At 45.1% G+C, this 14,910-nt stretch overlaps 1 protein-coding gene across 2 annotated transcripts in view; it reads left to right on the top strand.

Moving 5' to 3' along the window:
• Positions 1–14,910, top strand: part of ANKFY1 (ankyrin repeat and FYVE domain containing 1) — a 67,046-nt gene that overhangs the window by 35,013 nt on the left and 17,123 nt on the right. For both annotated transcript variants that reach the window (XM_081110637.1, XM_081110638.1), the window contains exons 8-17: positions 5,886–6,090; positions 7,686–7,754; positions 7,972–8,171; positions 9,370–9,467; positions 10,440–10,668; positions 11,528–11,626; positions 11,875–12,028; positions 12,609–12,777; positions 13,566–13,684; positions 14,337–14,493. In XM_081110637.1, the coding sequence (XP_080966763.1) occupies positions 5,886–6,090; positions 7,686–7,754; positions 7,972–8,171; positions 9,370–9,467; positions 10,440–10,668; positions 11,528–11,626; positions 11,875–12,028; positions 12,609–12,777; positions 13,566–13,684; positions 14,337–14,493 (1,499 nt within the window). The remainder of the gene's footprint in view (positions 1–5,885; positions 6,091–7,685; positions 7,755–7,971; positions 8,172–9,369; positions 9,468–10,439; positions 10,669–11,527; positions 11,627–11,874; positions 12,029–12,608; positions 12,778–13,565; positions 13,685–14,336; positions 14,494–14,910) is intronic.

Here is a 14,910-nt window from a genome sequence, read left to right as displayed (position 1 = left end):
TTGATTTATCTTTTCTTGAGTTTCCCTTGCCCTTGGAGACATATTGGCAAAAATATTGCTGTGAGCCCAGCTGATGTGACTCAGTGGTTGAGCGTCAACCCATGAACCAAGAGGTCACTGGTTCAGTTCCTGGTCAGGACACATGCTTGGGTTTTGGGCCCCATCCCTGTAGGGAGCATGCAGAAGGCAGCCAATCAATGATGTTTCTATCTCTCCATCCCTCTCTTTTCCTCTCTCTCTAAAAATTAATAAAAACATGTAAAAAAGTGTTGTTGCTAGAAGTGACTGAGACTTTATTGCCTATGTTTTCTTCTGGGATTTTTATGGTTTTGCAACTTACATTTAAGTCTTTTATTAATTTTGAGTTTATTCTTGTGTATGGTGTAAGTTTCATTTTTTTGGTATGTATTCTGTCCAATTTTCCCAGCACCATTTGTTGAAGTGACTGTCTTTACTCCATTGAATGCTCTTGTCTCCTTTGTCAAATATTAATTGAGCATAAAGGTGTAGGTTGATTTTTGGGCCCTCTGTTGTGGTCTATATGCCTGTTCTTATGCTAGTACCAGGTTGTTTTGATTACACTGGTCTTGTAGTATAGTTTGATATTCAGTATTGTGATATTTCCAACTTTGTTCTTCTTCTAGTAGTCATTTTTGACAGGTAGCATTCCAGTATTGAATGAAAGCTTTCAAAAATGCAAGAGCCTTGCCCTGGCCCGGTGACTTAGTTGGTTGGAGTGTCATCCCATACACCAAAAGGTTATTGGTTTGATTCCACGGGTTATAGGTTTCAGGTTCAATCTCTTATCAGGGTGTGTAAAGGAGGCAATCAATTGATACTTCTCTTTCACAGCGATGTTTCTCTCCTTTCCTCTATCTCTAATTTCAATAAAAACATTAAAGGGTGAGGATTAAAAACAACAACACTCCACCAACAACAAAATGCCAAAGCTTTCATTTTGTAGAGGGATAGATGACTTGATTAAAGTACTTGGCCACTGTTTTGTTTAAATGTGGATATTAAAGACAGAGTGAACTGGTTCCTCCACATCTTAGTCATGCATATTTACCCATTCAATTATGTATTATTATTACACTATCATCGTCTCTGCTGTACTTTTGCCATTCACAAGTTGTTCCTTGTCGGTGGAATGTAGTAACTTCAAATATGGTTCTGTTGTAGCTGTGGCTTTATCCTTTTTGGGCAAAGGTTTTAACAATATAAACATCCCTCTAAGCCATGCGTTAGAGGGCTAAGCTTGTTGGCTGATGGAGAGGAAAAATTTGTTCATCACTGGGAAGGAAATCCTTAGAGTATATCAGTGTTGAGAGCAGATGCATTTTTCCCAAGTACTATTCTGCATTGTGCAAAGCCATTGGTGCTTAGCGCTGGGTGTGTGTTTAGTGGGGAAAGTTTCCACATAGGGAATTATTCTTTCCCATACTGTTTAATGACTGAGATGTTTATTTTGGAAATAAATAGAAATGTTACTACAAAAACAATCTCAGAATTATGTTTCTTTCCTCTTAGGGAGTTAAATTCTTGTGTATGATGAAAAAACATCTTTGGTGAGTTATTAAATATTTTGGTGATTGCTTAGTTACAAGAATTGCCAAGAATTGGTGATGCATTCCTGATGCTTATTTTCAGATTATTTATTCTTCCACTCTGAATTTTATCATTTGCTTATAAGCCAGTGGATTACAGTGTGGGTGTGATAAATCTGATTGCTGCTAACTTTGGAGAGTGTGGCACCGTGTGGTGGATACAGCACTGGCATTGGATATGGGATGTGCCAAGGTTTGAATCCTGGCTCATCGACTACTCTGGCCTTGGACAAGTCACTTAACCACCCTGGTCTCCTTTTTCTCATCTGTGAAGTGGGAAGCATTTCTCTTTACTGATTGTTCTGAGCATGAGAGACATTGTTAGCAGCACACCTCGCACAGTGACTACCACGTGGTAGGGTCAGCCCATGGTTCTTACCTGGGCCCTTTGTTGAGTACCACAACTAGTAGCTCCAATTCCTGTAGGAACTTTTTTCACTTTTCCTTCCTCAACTTGAGCTATTAACCTTACTTTAAGTTTCTTATAATAAGAGTGAATATCTTTCATATATAAGATTTAAGTCTGGTTCTGGACACATTTGTAAACAAAATAGTCCGTGATCATTCTATTAACTAAGTTAGTCCAGTCAATTTGTGTGAAGAATGAAATAGGCAGTCAGTGTCTAGGTGAGTCCACAGAAGGGATGCCATCACTCTGATTAGCTGCATCTGGGCAAGAAGATGAATCCTTCTTAAAATATATATGTATCTATATATGTGCTGTTTTTCTTAACAGCCAGCATCAGTCAACAGGTCTCTTAAATAGGATGCTCCCGTCTATTTGTAGATTTGCACCAACAGGAGCAGCATGAGACACAGTTTGTATTAATTAAGTAATGAAAGTTACTGTCTGTTCCCTGAATATAACTTCTATCAGGAAGCTGCATTCAAAGAAAAAAATGTATTCGGATTGTTTTTAATGTTAACTGTGTTGTTAGGACTATTTTTATGTGGTCAAGTCATTATAACATCTCATGTACCAGACAGTGTTGTAGATGAGGTGATGAAGTAACTGAAACTTTTAAGCACTAAACAGTTTTAATTTGAAATGGTTTTGATGGAAATCTTTTTACAATGTATTAGAGGTTTTCTTATTGACAGGAACTTTATAAACAATGTTTTTGGTGTTTTCTATTCCCTCCCATTGTTCTGTTCTTTTTGTTTAGTTTTGTTTTCTTGTTAATCCTCACCTGAGAATACGTTTCCATTATTTTTGAAAGAAAGTAGGAGGGAGGGGAAGACACAGAGACAGACATATCCATGGGTTGTTTCCCACACGAGCCCCGACCAGGGCCAGGGATTGAGCCTCCAACTGAGGTATGTACCCTTGACTGGAATTGAACCTGGGACCCCTTAGTCCGCAGGCCGATGCTCTATCAGCATCTGAGGGGCCTGTGGTAGCCTAGCCACCTCAGTACAAGAGCTCACCCTCTCCAACAAGATGGTCCCTTGGAGGAAAGTACCTGGGAGTGTTGAAAACCAAATGATTTTGAAATTTCATGTTCACTGAAGAGCAGATGAAACCCATATATTCAGATGGAAATGAGCACAGGAATATAGATAACAGACTTGAGAGCTTTGCCACTCCTGAAATCCTAAGCCCCATTCTAGATGTTTAGGCTGCATAAGTATAGTTGAAGAAGATGGAATGATGTAAAAGAAAACCTTTCGTTAGTGACTTTAAGAGAAAATCATCATCTGGAAGTTGTGATTCAGAGAAGTGTGCATTTATAATATGGACAGAATTAGAAACAGATAAAAGTGTCCAGATGCAAAGACAAAACAGATCAACTATGGAAAGAGAACCATTGCTTATTATCGGTATATTGAACAAGTTCCCAGGCATCTTTCACAACGTGGCATTCATCCCAGGACCTCCAGCGAAGTTAAGAAGTATAATCAACAATCATGGGACCAGCAGGTCAACCTGGGAGGTTGCTGTGCAGTTTTGGGATTTTCCAGTTAAAGAGGGATGTGATTTGCAAGAAATTAGTCCTGTCTAAACCTTGGTGAAATGGGGACAGACTCTACAGATAGTACCTCTGAATCCCATGAGCTCTTGGGATGACTTAGCTATGTACTCTGGACTGTCGAGGGGAGGATGAGTTTGATTTGAAAGACTTCCCAGCTATGAGCTAATTGTGCTGCGTGGAGGCCACTGAAAAAACAGTTGCCTCCACCCAGCTGGAATGTCTCATAGCATGCATTGTGCATTTATAACTGGACTAGAGCCCGGTGCACAAAAATCTTGCATGGGAGGGAGGGGTTCCCTCAGCCCAGCCTGCACCCTCTCCAGTCCGGGGCCCCTCGGGGGATGTCTGACTGCCGGTTTAGTCGGACATCCCTCTCATAATCCTGGACCACTGGCTCCTAATCGCTCACCTGCTGCCTGTCTGGTTGCCCCTAACTGCACTACCCGCCCCCCCCCCCCCACTGGCCTGATCACCCCTCACTGCCTCTGTGTGCCAGCCTGGTCACCCATAACCGCCCCCTGCTGCTGGCCAGGTCGCCCCCAACTGCCCCCCTGCCGGCCTGGTCACCCCTTACTGCCCCCTCTGCCAGCCTGGTTGCCCCCAACTGCCCCCCTCTGCTGGTCTGGTCACCCCTAACTCCCCCCCACCACCCCTACCAGCCTGGTCGCCCCCAACTGCCTCCCCCCCCCCCCCCACTGGCCTGGTCGCCCCACACAGCCTGCTGTTCAGTCATTTGGTTGTTCCTCACTAACCTCCCTGCCAGCCTGGTCATAGGCAGCCATCTTGTGAGGGTGTGATGGTCAATTTGCATATTACCTCTTTATTATATAGGATGGTTTCTCTGTTAATAGTTTATTATCTTATGATGCATTGTCATTCTTGTCTTATTTTCATTAAGAAACATTAATTTTATGTGTAGTGATTTATGCATGTTTTGAATTATAAATGGAATTCAATCTAAGGAAGATTGAACTTTAATTTTGTAGCAAACTTAATTGCTTAATTCCTACCATCCTCCAAGTTAACTTGACAAGATAGTCTAACTGGTTTTCCACAGTATTTTTAATATTAAATTGCCACTGGTCAGATTGCTTGGTTCTGAACTTAACTATGTATTCACAGAACCAATCTAGAATCAGCTTTTTCTTGCTGGTATATAACACAATAGTTCCAGAAATGTATACCTTTAATATTTTCACGAAATGTAATTTTTGGCCTTTTGTCAAGATTGTCTGTCAAGGTAGCTCTTTTCCCTCACACAGAACACCAAGTAGACAAAAATGGTGGTTTCAGCTGTTGAAATTACTGGGTTTTATGTACGTTACTCAGTTTCAGTCTGATATGTGTGAATAGTCCTACTTAGCCTTTCTACCTGTAATGCTCCAAGAGTTAAGGCTGTGGAACTAGCAATGTGTACAGATTCTTTCTTCAAATTTTCAGTTGTAAACTTTTTGTTAAGACTGTTTGTATGTAATTAGATTGAGAAAAGGAAAAGAATCTTTGGGCAATAATAAATCAATCAGATGTGGTCTTACTCTGAAGAGGAACTGGTATGCCAATACAGCAGGTTGAGGGTATGTGTTACTTAGGTATAGACTGATGAGGAAATGAAAGAGGGAGATAAATTGTATTGGGGAAAAATCTTGGAACCCTTTTTGAAAGTTGATGATCACAAGAGGCTTTTGAATGATAGGAGTCTGGTATACTTAAACTAGAGGCCTGGTGCATGACATTCATGCACTGCGGGGGGGGGGGGGTCCCTCAGCCTGGCCTGCACTCTCTCACAGTTCAGGACCCCTCAGGGGATGTCCTCTGAGGGAGCCTTAGCGCTGCCACAGAGGCAGGAGAGGCTTCCGCCACCGCTGCTGCTGCGCTTGCCAGCCGTGATCCTGGCTTCTGGCTGAGCGGTGCTCCTGCTGTGGGAGCACACTGACCACCAGGAGGCAGCTCCTGCTTTGAGCACCTTCCCTCTGGTTGTCAGTGCGCGTCACGGTCGTTCCGCTGTTTGGTCAATTTGCATATTCGCCTTTTATTATATAGGATAGTGAAGTGGTATGTGGTGAGGGGCAGGACAGATAACAGGTAATCAGAAATTGAACAAAGTCTTTTGAATTCAAGTGTAACTCTGTGGTCTCAATGATGAGTTCCCTCCTACAGGTGTCCAGAGAGGTGCCGCTCAGACACACCCAATTGTTTCTCTTTGTCTGCAGTTGCTGAATGATGCCTTTCTGAGGCAACATTGGCCAGAATAACTTGCCCTGGGTTTTGTCATATGTAACCACTACTTCTGTTATTACTTTTCAAGGAGATGTCTTTGCTTCCACTTTCCTCATTAAAAATGGGGCCCACGTCAGTGCTGCTACATTGAGTGCCCAGGAGACACCGTTGCACCTGGTGGCATTATACAGTTCAAAGAAACATTCAGCAGATGTGATGTCTGCAATGGCACAGATTGCAGAAGCCCTTCTGCAGGCTGGTGCCAATCCCAACATGCAGGACAGCAAGGGCAGGTAAGTGGGCGAGCAAACAGACTGTTCTTAGCACCATTCCCAGTGGCATGTAACTGGCAGACAGGGACTTGATGTTCTTTGGTTGGCATTATTCAATCTGATTTTTATTCAAGTCACAAACACTCATTTGTTGCACAAATGAGAGACATGACTAAGGCCTGAGGCATTTTGGGAAACCATTTCCATTCTAGATAACTGAGGTCTTTGGATTTTTAAGCGATTTCTGTCATCATCAGAGTGGTCATCTGGTTCAACTGCTCCAACGGAACCTTCTTCTAGCCTCTTTGTTAGAGTTGCTTGGGTAAATTGAAGAAGTGGAGCACACCATCTCAAGGCCGTCTGTTTTATTTCTGTGAGGTGTAATTGCTGGGAAATTCTGTATATTAAACCCAGTTCTACCTTCTTGCAAATACTTCCATTTAGACAACTATCTGCACAGCTTGCCACTTCTTCCTCAGCACAGCCCTTTGCAAATTTGACAGTAGCAGTTGTATACCATTTGCCCCTTCCCAGAAATATTTACTTGACGGTTCCTTGTGGTTTAGAATCCAAGAAAGGGCTGCCTGTCTTTGGGACAGCCATGTGGGGCGGGGGGGTGAAGGGGAGTGAAGCCATCTAAATCACCACTTTTCATCATGGCAACTCAGGATTTTATATCTTTGAAAACCCTCTCAAAAAAATAAAAGTTGTGTGAAGTCAGAATAGGGAAAGAGATTTGTGTGATGGACAAAATACTTAAATAAGGTGGATCTCCATGAACTCTCAATATCATGTGATAATTATGTTATTACCCAAACATAATTGCATTCTTTTTTTTCTTCTGTTGATTCTTTGTCCCCACCCCTGCCAGCTGCAGTAAGCTCTGGCAGCCTGTAGCTCTGAGATAGAGGCCGTCGGGGAGGCCCTGTGCACTGCAGTGCCATCTCCTTTGGGGCACTCGAGGGCTAAATAAAACAGTGAGGTGTGGTTAACTGACACTTTAATTAGTTCCTCCCTGTTGCCACTCTGAATGTTTTTGAGTACAACAGAAAATTATGGAATGATAAAAACTGCTGGTTTTTTTTGTTTTGTTTTTAATCCTCACTCAAGGATATGTTTATTGTTTTTAGAGAGAGGAAGCTACGGTGGGGTAGGGGGAATGGGGAGAAACATCGATGTGAGAAACATGGATCAGTTGCCTCCTGTACACGCTCCAACTGGGCACCGAACCTGAAATCTAGGTATGTGCCCTAACCAGGAATTAAACCTGCAACCTTTTGGTGTATGGGACGACACTCCAAGCAACTGAGCCACCCAGCCAGGGTGAAACTGATGTTTTAAAAACATGAATATATGCACAATCAGTAAGGGTCAGGATTTAATTGGAGACTGTATCTCTTCCTTTATTCTTATCCTTTTGGCTACTGAATAGTAAAGGGTAACATATAAGCAAACCCATTTTCATTCTTTGCTACTTGGTCATGGTTTTGGGACACTGTTTGCCAGTGGAGAAATGTGGACGTTCTTGTGGTTGGTGATTCTGGTCGCCTCCTGCTGCGGCTTCTGTGTGCATTCAGAGCCATCCTGACTGACACCTCTCCTCCTTCACCCTGCAGGACTCCCTTACACTTGTCCATCGTGGCCAGGAACGAATACGTGTTCAATCAGTTGCTGCAGTGTAAACAGTACGTAGGGAGACACGGAGAAATGAAAAAGCAGTTGTGAGGGTGGGATTGTGAGTGAAACATAATTTTTAAAATGTCTTTTAGTGTTGTAAATTTTAATAATTGAAAGTAAATTTTAAAAAATAGTCATTCAACAAATATTAAGGAAAGAATGAGGCTGTTGTCAGGACAGTGTCTGAAGAAAGCATTTGCTGCTCACATTGCTTCCTTGTTTCAGATTAGACTTAGAACTGAAAGACCACGAGGGCAGCACAGCTCTGTGGCTCGCAGTGCAGTACGTCACTGTGTCATCCGATCAGTCCGTAAACCCCTTCGAAGACCTCCCTGTGGTCAATGGGACTTCATTTGATGAAAACAGCTTTGCAGCGAGACTCATTCAGCGGGGCAGCAACACAAACGCACCTGACTCTAAAACAGGTAAAGCACGCATCCCTAAGAGCTGATGCTCAAGCCTGGAGGCTCCATGAAATACTGTGTCAGCGATTTACCAAAAATTTAGAAACTGAATGACATATTATTAAGTATTTTATATTTAAGTTTAACTATAGAGGAAGCCCAAGTTATTTTATTTTAATATTGTGCTTCAAAAAATTTGCCTGGCTGGCGTGGCTCACTGGTTGAGCATTGGCCTATGACCCAGGAGGTCACGGTTCGATTCCTGGTCAGGGCACATGCCCGGGTTGAGGATTCAATCCCCAGTGTCAGGTGTGCAGGAGGCAGCCAATCAGTGGTTCTCTCTCATCATTGATGTTTCTGTTTCTCTCTCCCTTTCCCTTCCTTTCTGGGGGAAAAAAAAAATTTAGCCAGACTTTGAGTTGTGTCCATTAAGCTGAAATACTTTTGTTTATTTAATGCAGTGAGTTACAGACTTTTTGGACTCAGAACTCCTTTTACCCTCTTCAAGAGCTTTTGTTTTGGTGGGTTGTATTTTTGATGTTTATTGTATTAGAGGTTAAAACTGAGCTAAACCATTTGAAAACAAGAAGAAAAAAAATTTTTTGTTTTATTTAGAAAAGAGTGATAATGCTAAAAAAAAATATTTCTAAGCCAAGGACAAACATTTAAGGCCCCAAGAGTAAAAGTGAAGTACTTAAGGGGCATTTTCTGGTAGCATTTAGGTCGCAGTGTCTTAAAAATAGACATCTAACTCGGAGGTTCTCAGACATGGACACCTCCCCCACCCCACCCCCAACTTCCCACCCAGGGACATTGGGCATCACCTGTAACCATTTTTGATTGTCACAGCAAGGTTGGGGGTGCTGCTGTCATCTAGTGGGCAGAAGCCAGGAATACTGCTAAACATTGTGCGGTGCCTCACATCAAAGAGTTATTTGGCCCAAAATGTTAGTAACACTGCTATTGAGAAGTGTATTCCAATCCAGCCCCAGGAAGGAGACCTGACTTACCTCTGGTTCTGGGTGGTGGCTAGTGCAAACCGGGCTCATCCTGTCTCTGGACTGTTCTTGAGAGTGCCTGTGTGGACTTAAGTTGAACCTTCTTTAGGTGCTGGCTTGTCACTTGTGAAAGGTGGTGGGGCAGTCAGGGTGTGGTGCGCTATGGAACTGGACCTCATTGTTATGCAAATGGAAGAATGAATATGCCCACTTTCTCCTAGGAAATTGCTTACTGCAGCGGGCAGCTGAAGCAGGAAATGAGGCAGCAGCTCTTTTCCTGGCAACCAGTGGTGCCCAGGTCAACCACAGAAACAAGTGGGTAAGTGTGGCAGGGCAGCAAGGGGAGCAGTTTTGATCTGTGGAAGAAATGACAGTGACAGTTTAAAGGGGAAAATGGAATGGATTCTTTTTTTCAATTTGTCTCCAAGTAATATGTACACAGGATTAAAAGAGAGTGAAACAGGTGCTTGTATTCTCAAATATTGTTGGTTGCTTGATTCATTCAGCAACCATTTCCTAAACATTTATGGTATATTAGGTTGTAAACTATATGTACATACATACACATATATACATGTGTGTACATATCTTTCTTTGAATCTTCTGTCACTGAAGGGAAACATGGAACTAGTAATAAGGTTTCTTTAGGGGAGGATACTTGGGTAGTGGGGGCAAGGAGTGAGAGGAAACTTCACTAAATATTCTTGTAGCTTTCGAATTTTTTTTAATTTTTATTGATTTCAGAGAGGAAGGGAGAGGGAGAGAGGGAGACAGAAATATCAATGATGAGAGAGAATCATTGATCGGGAGCCCATAACCCAGGCATGCGCCCTGACTGGGAATCGAACCGACCTCGTGGTTTATAGGTCAGTGCTCAACCACTGAGACACACCGGCCTGGCAAGGCTCTTCCATTTTCTGCGGCATTTATTTTAGTGACACTTGGAAGTCCTCTGTTGTTATTTAATAATAGTCATCTATTATTTTTATAATTATAAGTAATTATAAAAACAAAGTGAAGGCTGGTTAAGAAGGTCATTGGAAATGCAGAAGATGATTTGCCAGAACGTTGGACGGGTGCTTGGGAAGACATTGATGAATCTAGGGATGATGGCACAGGGGAAAGGGAAGAGCGGTGACCAGAGGAGCGGGACAAAAGTCGTGGAGGCCAGCTGGTGACAGGATGAGCCGAGAGCTGTGACTGCCACTGGGACCTGAGTTTCAGCACTTAGGCTGTGAGTAGAACTCCCAGCCTGAAAGTGCTCTCCTTCGGATCATGTGTTTCCGTTCAGGGAGAGACCCCGCTGCACACGGCCTGTAGGCATGGCCTGGCCAACCTCACCGCAGAGCTCCTGCAGCAAGGTGCCAACCCGAACCTGCAGACCGAGGAAGCTCCGCCTCCGCCGAAGGAGGCTGCGTCCCTGGCCAGCTCCGTGGGCAGCGTCTACCTGCAGACGCCGCTGCACATGGCCATCGCCTATAACCACCCAGATGTGGTGTCTGTCATCCTGGAACAAAAAGGTGGGTGGTAGGAACTGCTGCCGGCCCCTGTGACCTGGGGATGGTGGTGCTGAGAGGTCACTACCGAGGTGATGCTTCTTTCCTGGTGAGTTTCTCAGATAAATTAGAAAAGCATATAGTCTGGCTCCTGGCTGCAGTGTACATTTTCAGGATGGGGCCTGCCCATTTCACCCGCCGGGTTAAGGTGTTAGGACCTTTGACTGTGTCCTTTATTGTGGGGTGTTTGCCCAGGCATTTCCGTGGAGGTCAAGCAAGGCTTTGCTTTGGCATGAGCTGTCTTGGAGAACTCTGCTGTGGCAGGTCCTCTACGAGCCACCAATCCTCTCTGCCTCAGCCGTCCTGGCAGTGAACCTCGGAAGCCCCCGCAGTTCCCCTCAGAAAGTCAGCCTCAGCGTTCCCTCCTGTCCCGGGCGTAGGGGGACTCTCACCTGTGTCCTGGCGAAGGCTCACCCTTTCTAGCACTGCTGTGGAGGCAGTGGAGCTTTGGGTAGAATGCACCTTTTCTTGGTCTTCACAGGAATGGTAAGATGGTAGGAATTACATTTAGGAAAACATTGCCAAGGCATGGTTTTGATCCTCTTTTCCACAATCAGGTAATTAACGTGTGTTTCCACAGTGGAGTCTAGTTTCCTTTTATGAAGATTCAATGTTTTAAACTTTAAAAATTTTCATTTTCCCCATAAGCTTAGAATTTCTTTCCCCATGTGTTAGATTTCTTGGCTTCCACTCTCCACAAGAAGATTTATCAGTTTGTATTTTAGCCAGTCAGTTTGAAACTGATCTCTTACTCTCTTGGATACTTTAAATATGATCCATGGGATGGTGAAATCAAGTGTTCTTTTCCTTTAAAAAAATTTAGCTAATGCTCTTCATGCCACCAACAACTTGCAAATTATTCCGGACTTCAGCCTCAAGGATTCCCGAGACCAGACGGTGCTGGGCCTGGCGTTATGGACAGGTAAGGCTGTGCGAGAGGCTGTTGATACCTGCACACAGACAGCGGCAGTCAGGAGGGCGTGAGGGAGAGAGGGAGAGAAGCAAGGAGGTGGGGAGGGCTTGGTTGTAAAATAACTTTCCCGTTTGGGTTAAGCCTGTAACACCCAGTTTAAAAACTGCCGGCTTTGAGAAGTGGAGAGGGTGTGTTTGCTGCAGTAAGATGCTGGAGAAGTGGGGAAATGCATTAACCGGGGCTTGCTTATTTCCCAGGCATGCACACGATCGCAGCCCAGCTGCTGGGCTCCGGGGCGGGCATCAACGACACCATGTCGGACGGGCAGACGCTGCTGCACATGGCCATACAGCGGCAGGACAGCAGGAGCGCGCTCTTCCTCCTGGAGCACCAGGCGGACATAAACGTCAGGTGGGCTGAGCGCGGCAGCGCGGGCCTCACTGACTCGAGGCGGTCCATGGGCATGGCCCTGCCTGTGGGACTTATTGTCCTTGTCAGAGGGGGAGGGACGAGGGCTCTGAGGTAAATGCGGTGCAGAAACTGGGCGTGACCGTGCACTTGTGCTCCCCCCCCCCCCACACTTGCACTGTCTCATTAAAAAGGAGTCTCAAATCACTTGAGTAAGCATTTCAGTTATCACGAAGAACATTCCAATACATGAGCTGTCAAAAGGCTTGAGGGGGAAACACATGCGGTTAAACTTGCACTGCTTTGAGATGCTGTTAGAAGTAGCTACACGCCCTGCAGATTTCAACACCCTGCAGTGTTGGACCATTACTTTCCTGTGACATAGGACGGCATGGCTGTATGTTTTCAAAGATCTGGGACAGATGCTATTGACAGGTTATATTTCTCGGAAAGGATATTAATGAATGTGAATGTATTAGTTTAAGGGATACAGTGGATTCCGGCCTCTGGAATGGCCAGAAGGGCACCCTTTGTCGTTTGGCTTTCACTACAAATGCTAGTTGTGGTGTGCATGTCCTAGCAGGACTCGGGATGGGGAGACAGCCCTTCAGCTGGCCATCAAAAATCAGCTCCCGCTTGTAGTGGATGCCATCTGCACCCGAGGAGCTGACATGTCCGTGCCAGACGAGAAGGGGAACCCCCCGTTGTGGCTCGCGCTGGCAAATAATCTGGAGGACATCGCTTCGACTCTGGTGAGTCAGACTCAACTTTAGCCTCTTTTTACACATGGGGATATTTTGTGTCAGAGATGGATTTGGTACCTACACAGCGGCCACAAAGAGCAAGAGATCTGCCAGGTAACAAACGGAGCCAAGGACGAGCAGGAGGACATCACACTAGAGAGACTTGCAGTTCAGCGTGGCCTCGGATGACCCGTTTTTAGGCTGCTGGTATCAAAACTGCCAAGAAGCAGGGTTTCCTCAGGAGTCTGCTCTGAGGCGGGTTAGTTTGATGTGGGCTACCCTGGCTGTCACCAGAGTGACACATTCCCAAATCTCAGTCTTGTCTCCTGTTCAGAAGATAGGCCCCCAAAGCAGAGGTAACTCTGGAAGTTATTAGCTTTTTGAAGAGCCTGAAATGTGACAATAAGGCATTTGCACCTGGGGGCTTTACCCAGTGGTTACTGACTTCCCCTGTTAATTACAGGTGGGTGTTACTGGGGGCATCTGCACGTGCTCACATTCTATTCCTTGTGTGTGTTTTCTATTCCTTCTAGAACACAACTCAAGAGGGCACTAATTAAATATCTCTCTCATATTTCCTAAACACATCACTTCAAGGACTTGTCACACTTGCACAGAGCAGGTTTTAATAATTGTTTGTAAATCTGATGAATGATTCAGATAAAAATCCATTATCAGTTCATTAACAACCGTGTCTTGCCTGAAAATGAATCTAATGATGCACATAGAGCTCCAAGATGGTAATGAAAATGTTGGCCTTTTCCAAGCAGTGTTGTGAGTAACTTGTTTTTCTGCAGGTCAGACATGGCTGTGATGCCACATGCTGGGGCCCGGGACCTAGCGGGTGCCTTCAGACACTCCTGCACAGAGCCATCGACGAGAACAACGAGTCCACCACCTGCTTCCTTATTCGCAGGTCTGAGAAGACTAAGTATCTCTGCAAATCTTTTTTATTCAGCAAGACTGTTGGCTACAGTCTTGTTGGCCGGACTCTCCTAATTAAGGCTATCAGAGGGTCACTGTCTGTCAAGTTAAGTCAGCCAAGAGATGTGACTCATTTGTGAGGAAAGGACCTTGAGTGCCCAGATCAGAGAATCTGCTGTCAGCCTCCTACAGGCTGCCCACAGTCAAATCAGGCCAGTTTACACAATGAAGCCAGGAGGCTCGGGGGTGAGGGGGGTCTCTGGGAGACCAGATGGCCTCTTGCAGGACCCCCTCAAAGATACATGAGCCATAACAGGCTCCAGAGCTTCTTAGTACAGGCTGTGTGGGAGGCAAGTCATGCAGGAAACCTGTAGAGTAGTGGTTCTCAAACTTTAAGTGTATGCAGCTCCCCTGGGGGGATGTAGAGTTCTGCTGCCCAGGCTGTCCAGTCCCTAAGACCAGTACAGAAGAATCTGTGGGAGGGGGACCCAGACACTGATATTTAAGGCCAAGGACAGCAGTCCCTGGCGCGGAGATTTTTGTTGGATTGGACAGGGCTGCTGCTGGGTACTTACCTGCATGCCTAGAGGCTGGATGGAAGCTTGGCACTTGAAGCCTTCCTTTCATTTCCCCCTTCTCTTCAGCGGCTGCGATGTGAACAGTCCCAGACAGCCCGGTGCTAATGGAGAAGGCGAGGAAGAGGCCAGAGACGGGCAGACGCCCTTGCATTTGGCAGCCTCTTGGGGACTGGAAGAGACGGTCCAGTGTCTTCTGGAGTTTGGTGCCAATGTAAATGCACAGGTATGGAGAGTCTCTCTTCTCCAGGGGGAGTGTTGGTAACCCCAGGATTAGGGAAAAGCTCCTCTTTTGGCAAAGGGGCCTTACAGATTCTCAGTCCCGGGTCTGCGTTACCGCAAATGGGGCTAAACTGCAGACAGAGGAAGTGACTAGCCTGCCTAGTCACTTCAGTGATTTCACGTCGAGGCTTTTCTTCTTTGTGCCTTGATCCTTCAACTTGGCTTAGCCTCCTATCCCGGCTAGTTAAAGATTTCCATTCAGAGTTAGTTCTACTCCCAGGCTGCATACACACAGTCCCCAACTCATGATGGTTGACTTAGTGATTTTTCAACTCTATGATGGTACAAAAGTGATATGCATAATTTAGTAAATTACGTGAGATTGTGTTAGATTATTTTGCCCAGTTGTAAGGTAAAGTAA

This window comes from Myotis nattereri (genome assembly GCF_964212035.1).
Source record: "Myotis nattereri genome assembly, chromosome: 16".
In the NCBI taxonomy this organism is placed as follows: domain Eukaryota; kingdom Metazoa; phylum Chordata; class Mammalia; order Chiroptera; family Vespertilionidae; genus Myotis; species Myotis nattereri.
This window is presented reverse-complemented; position numbering and strand designations above follow the sequence as displayed.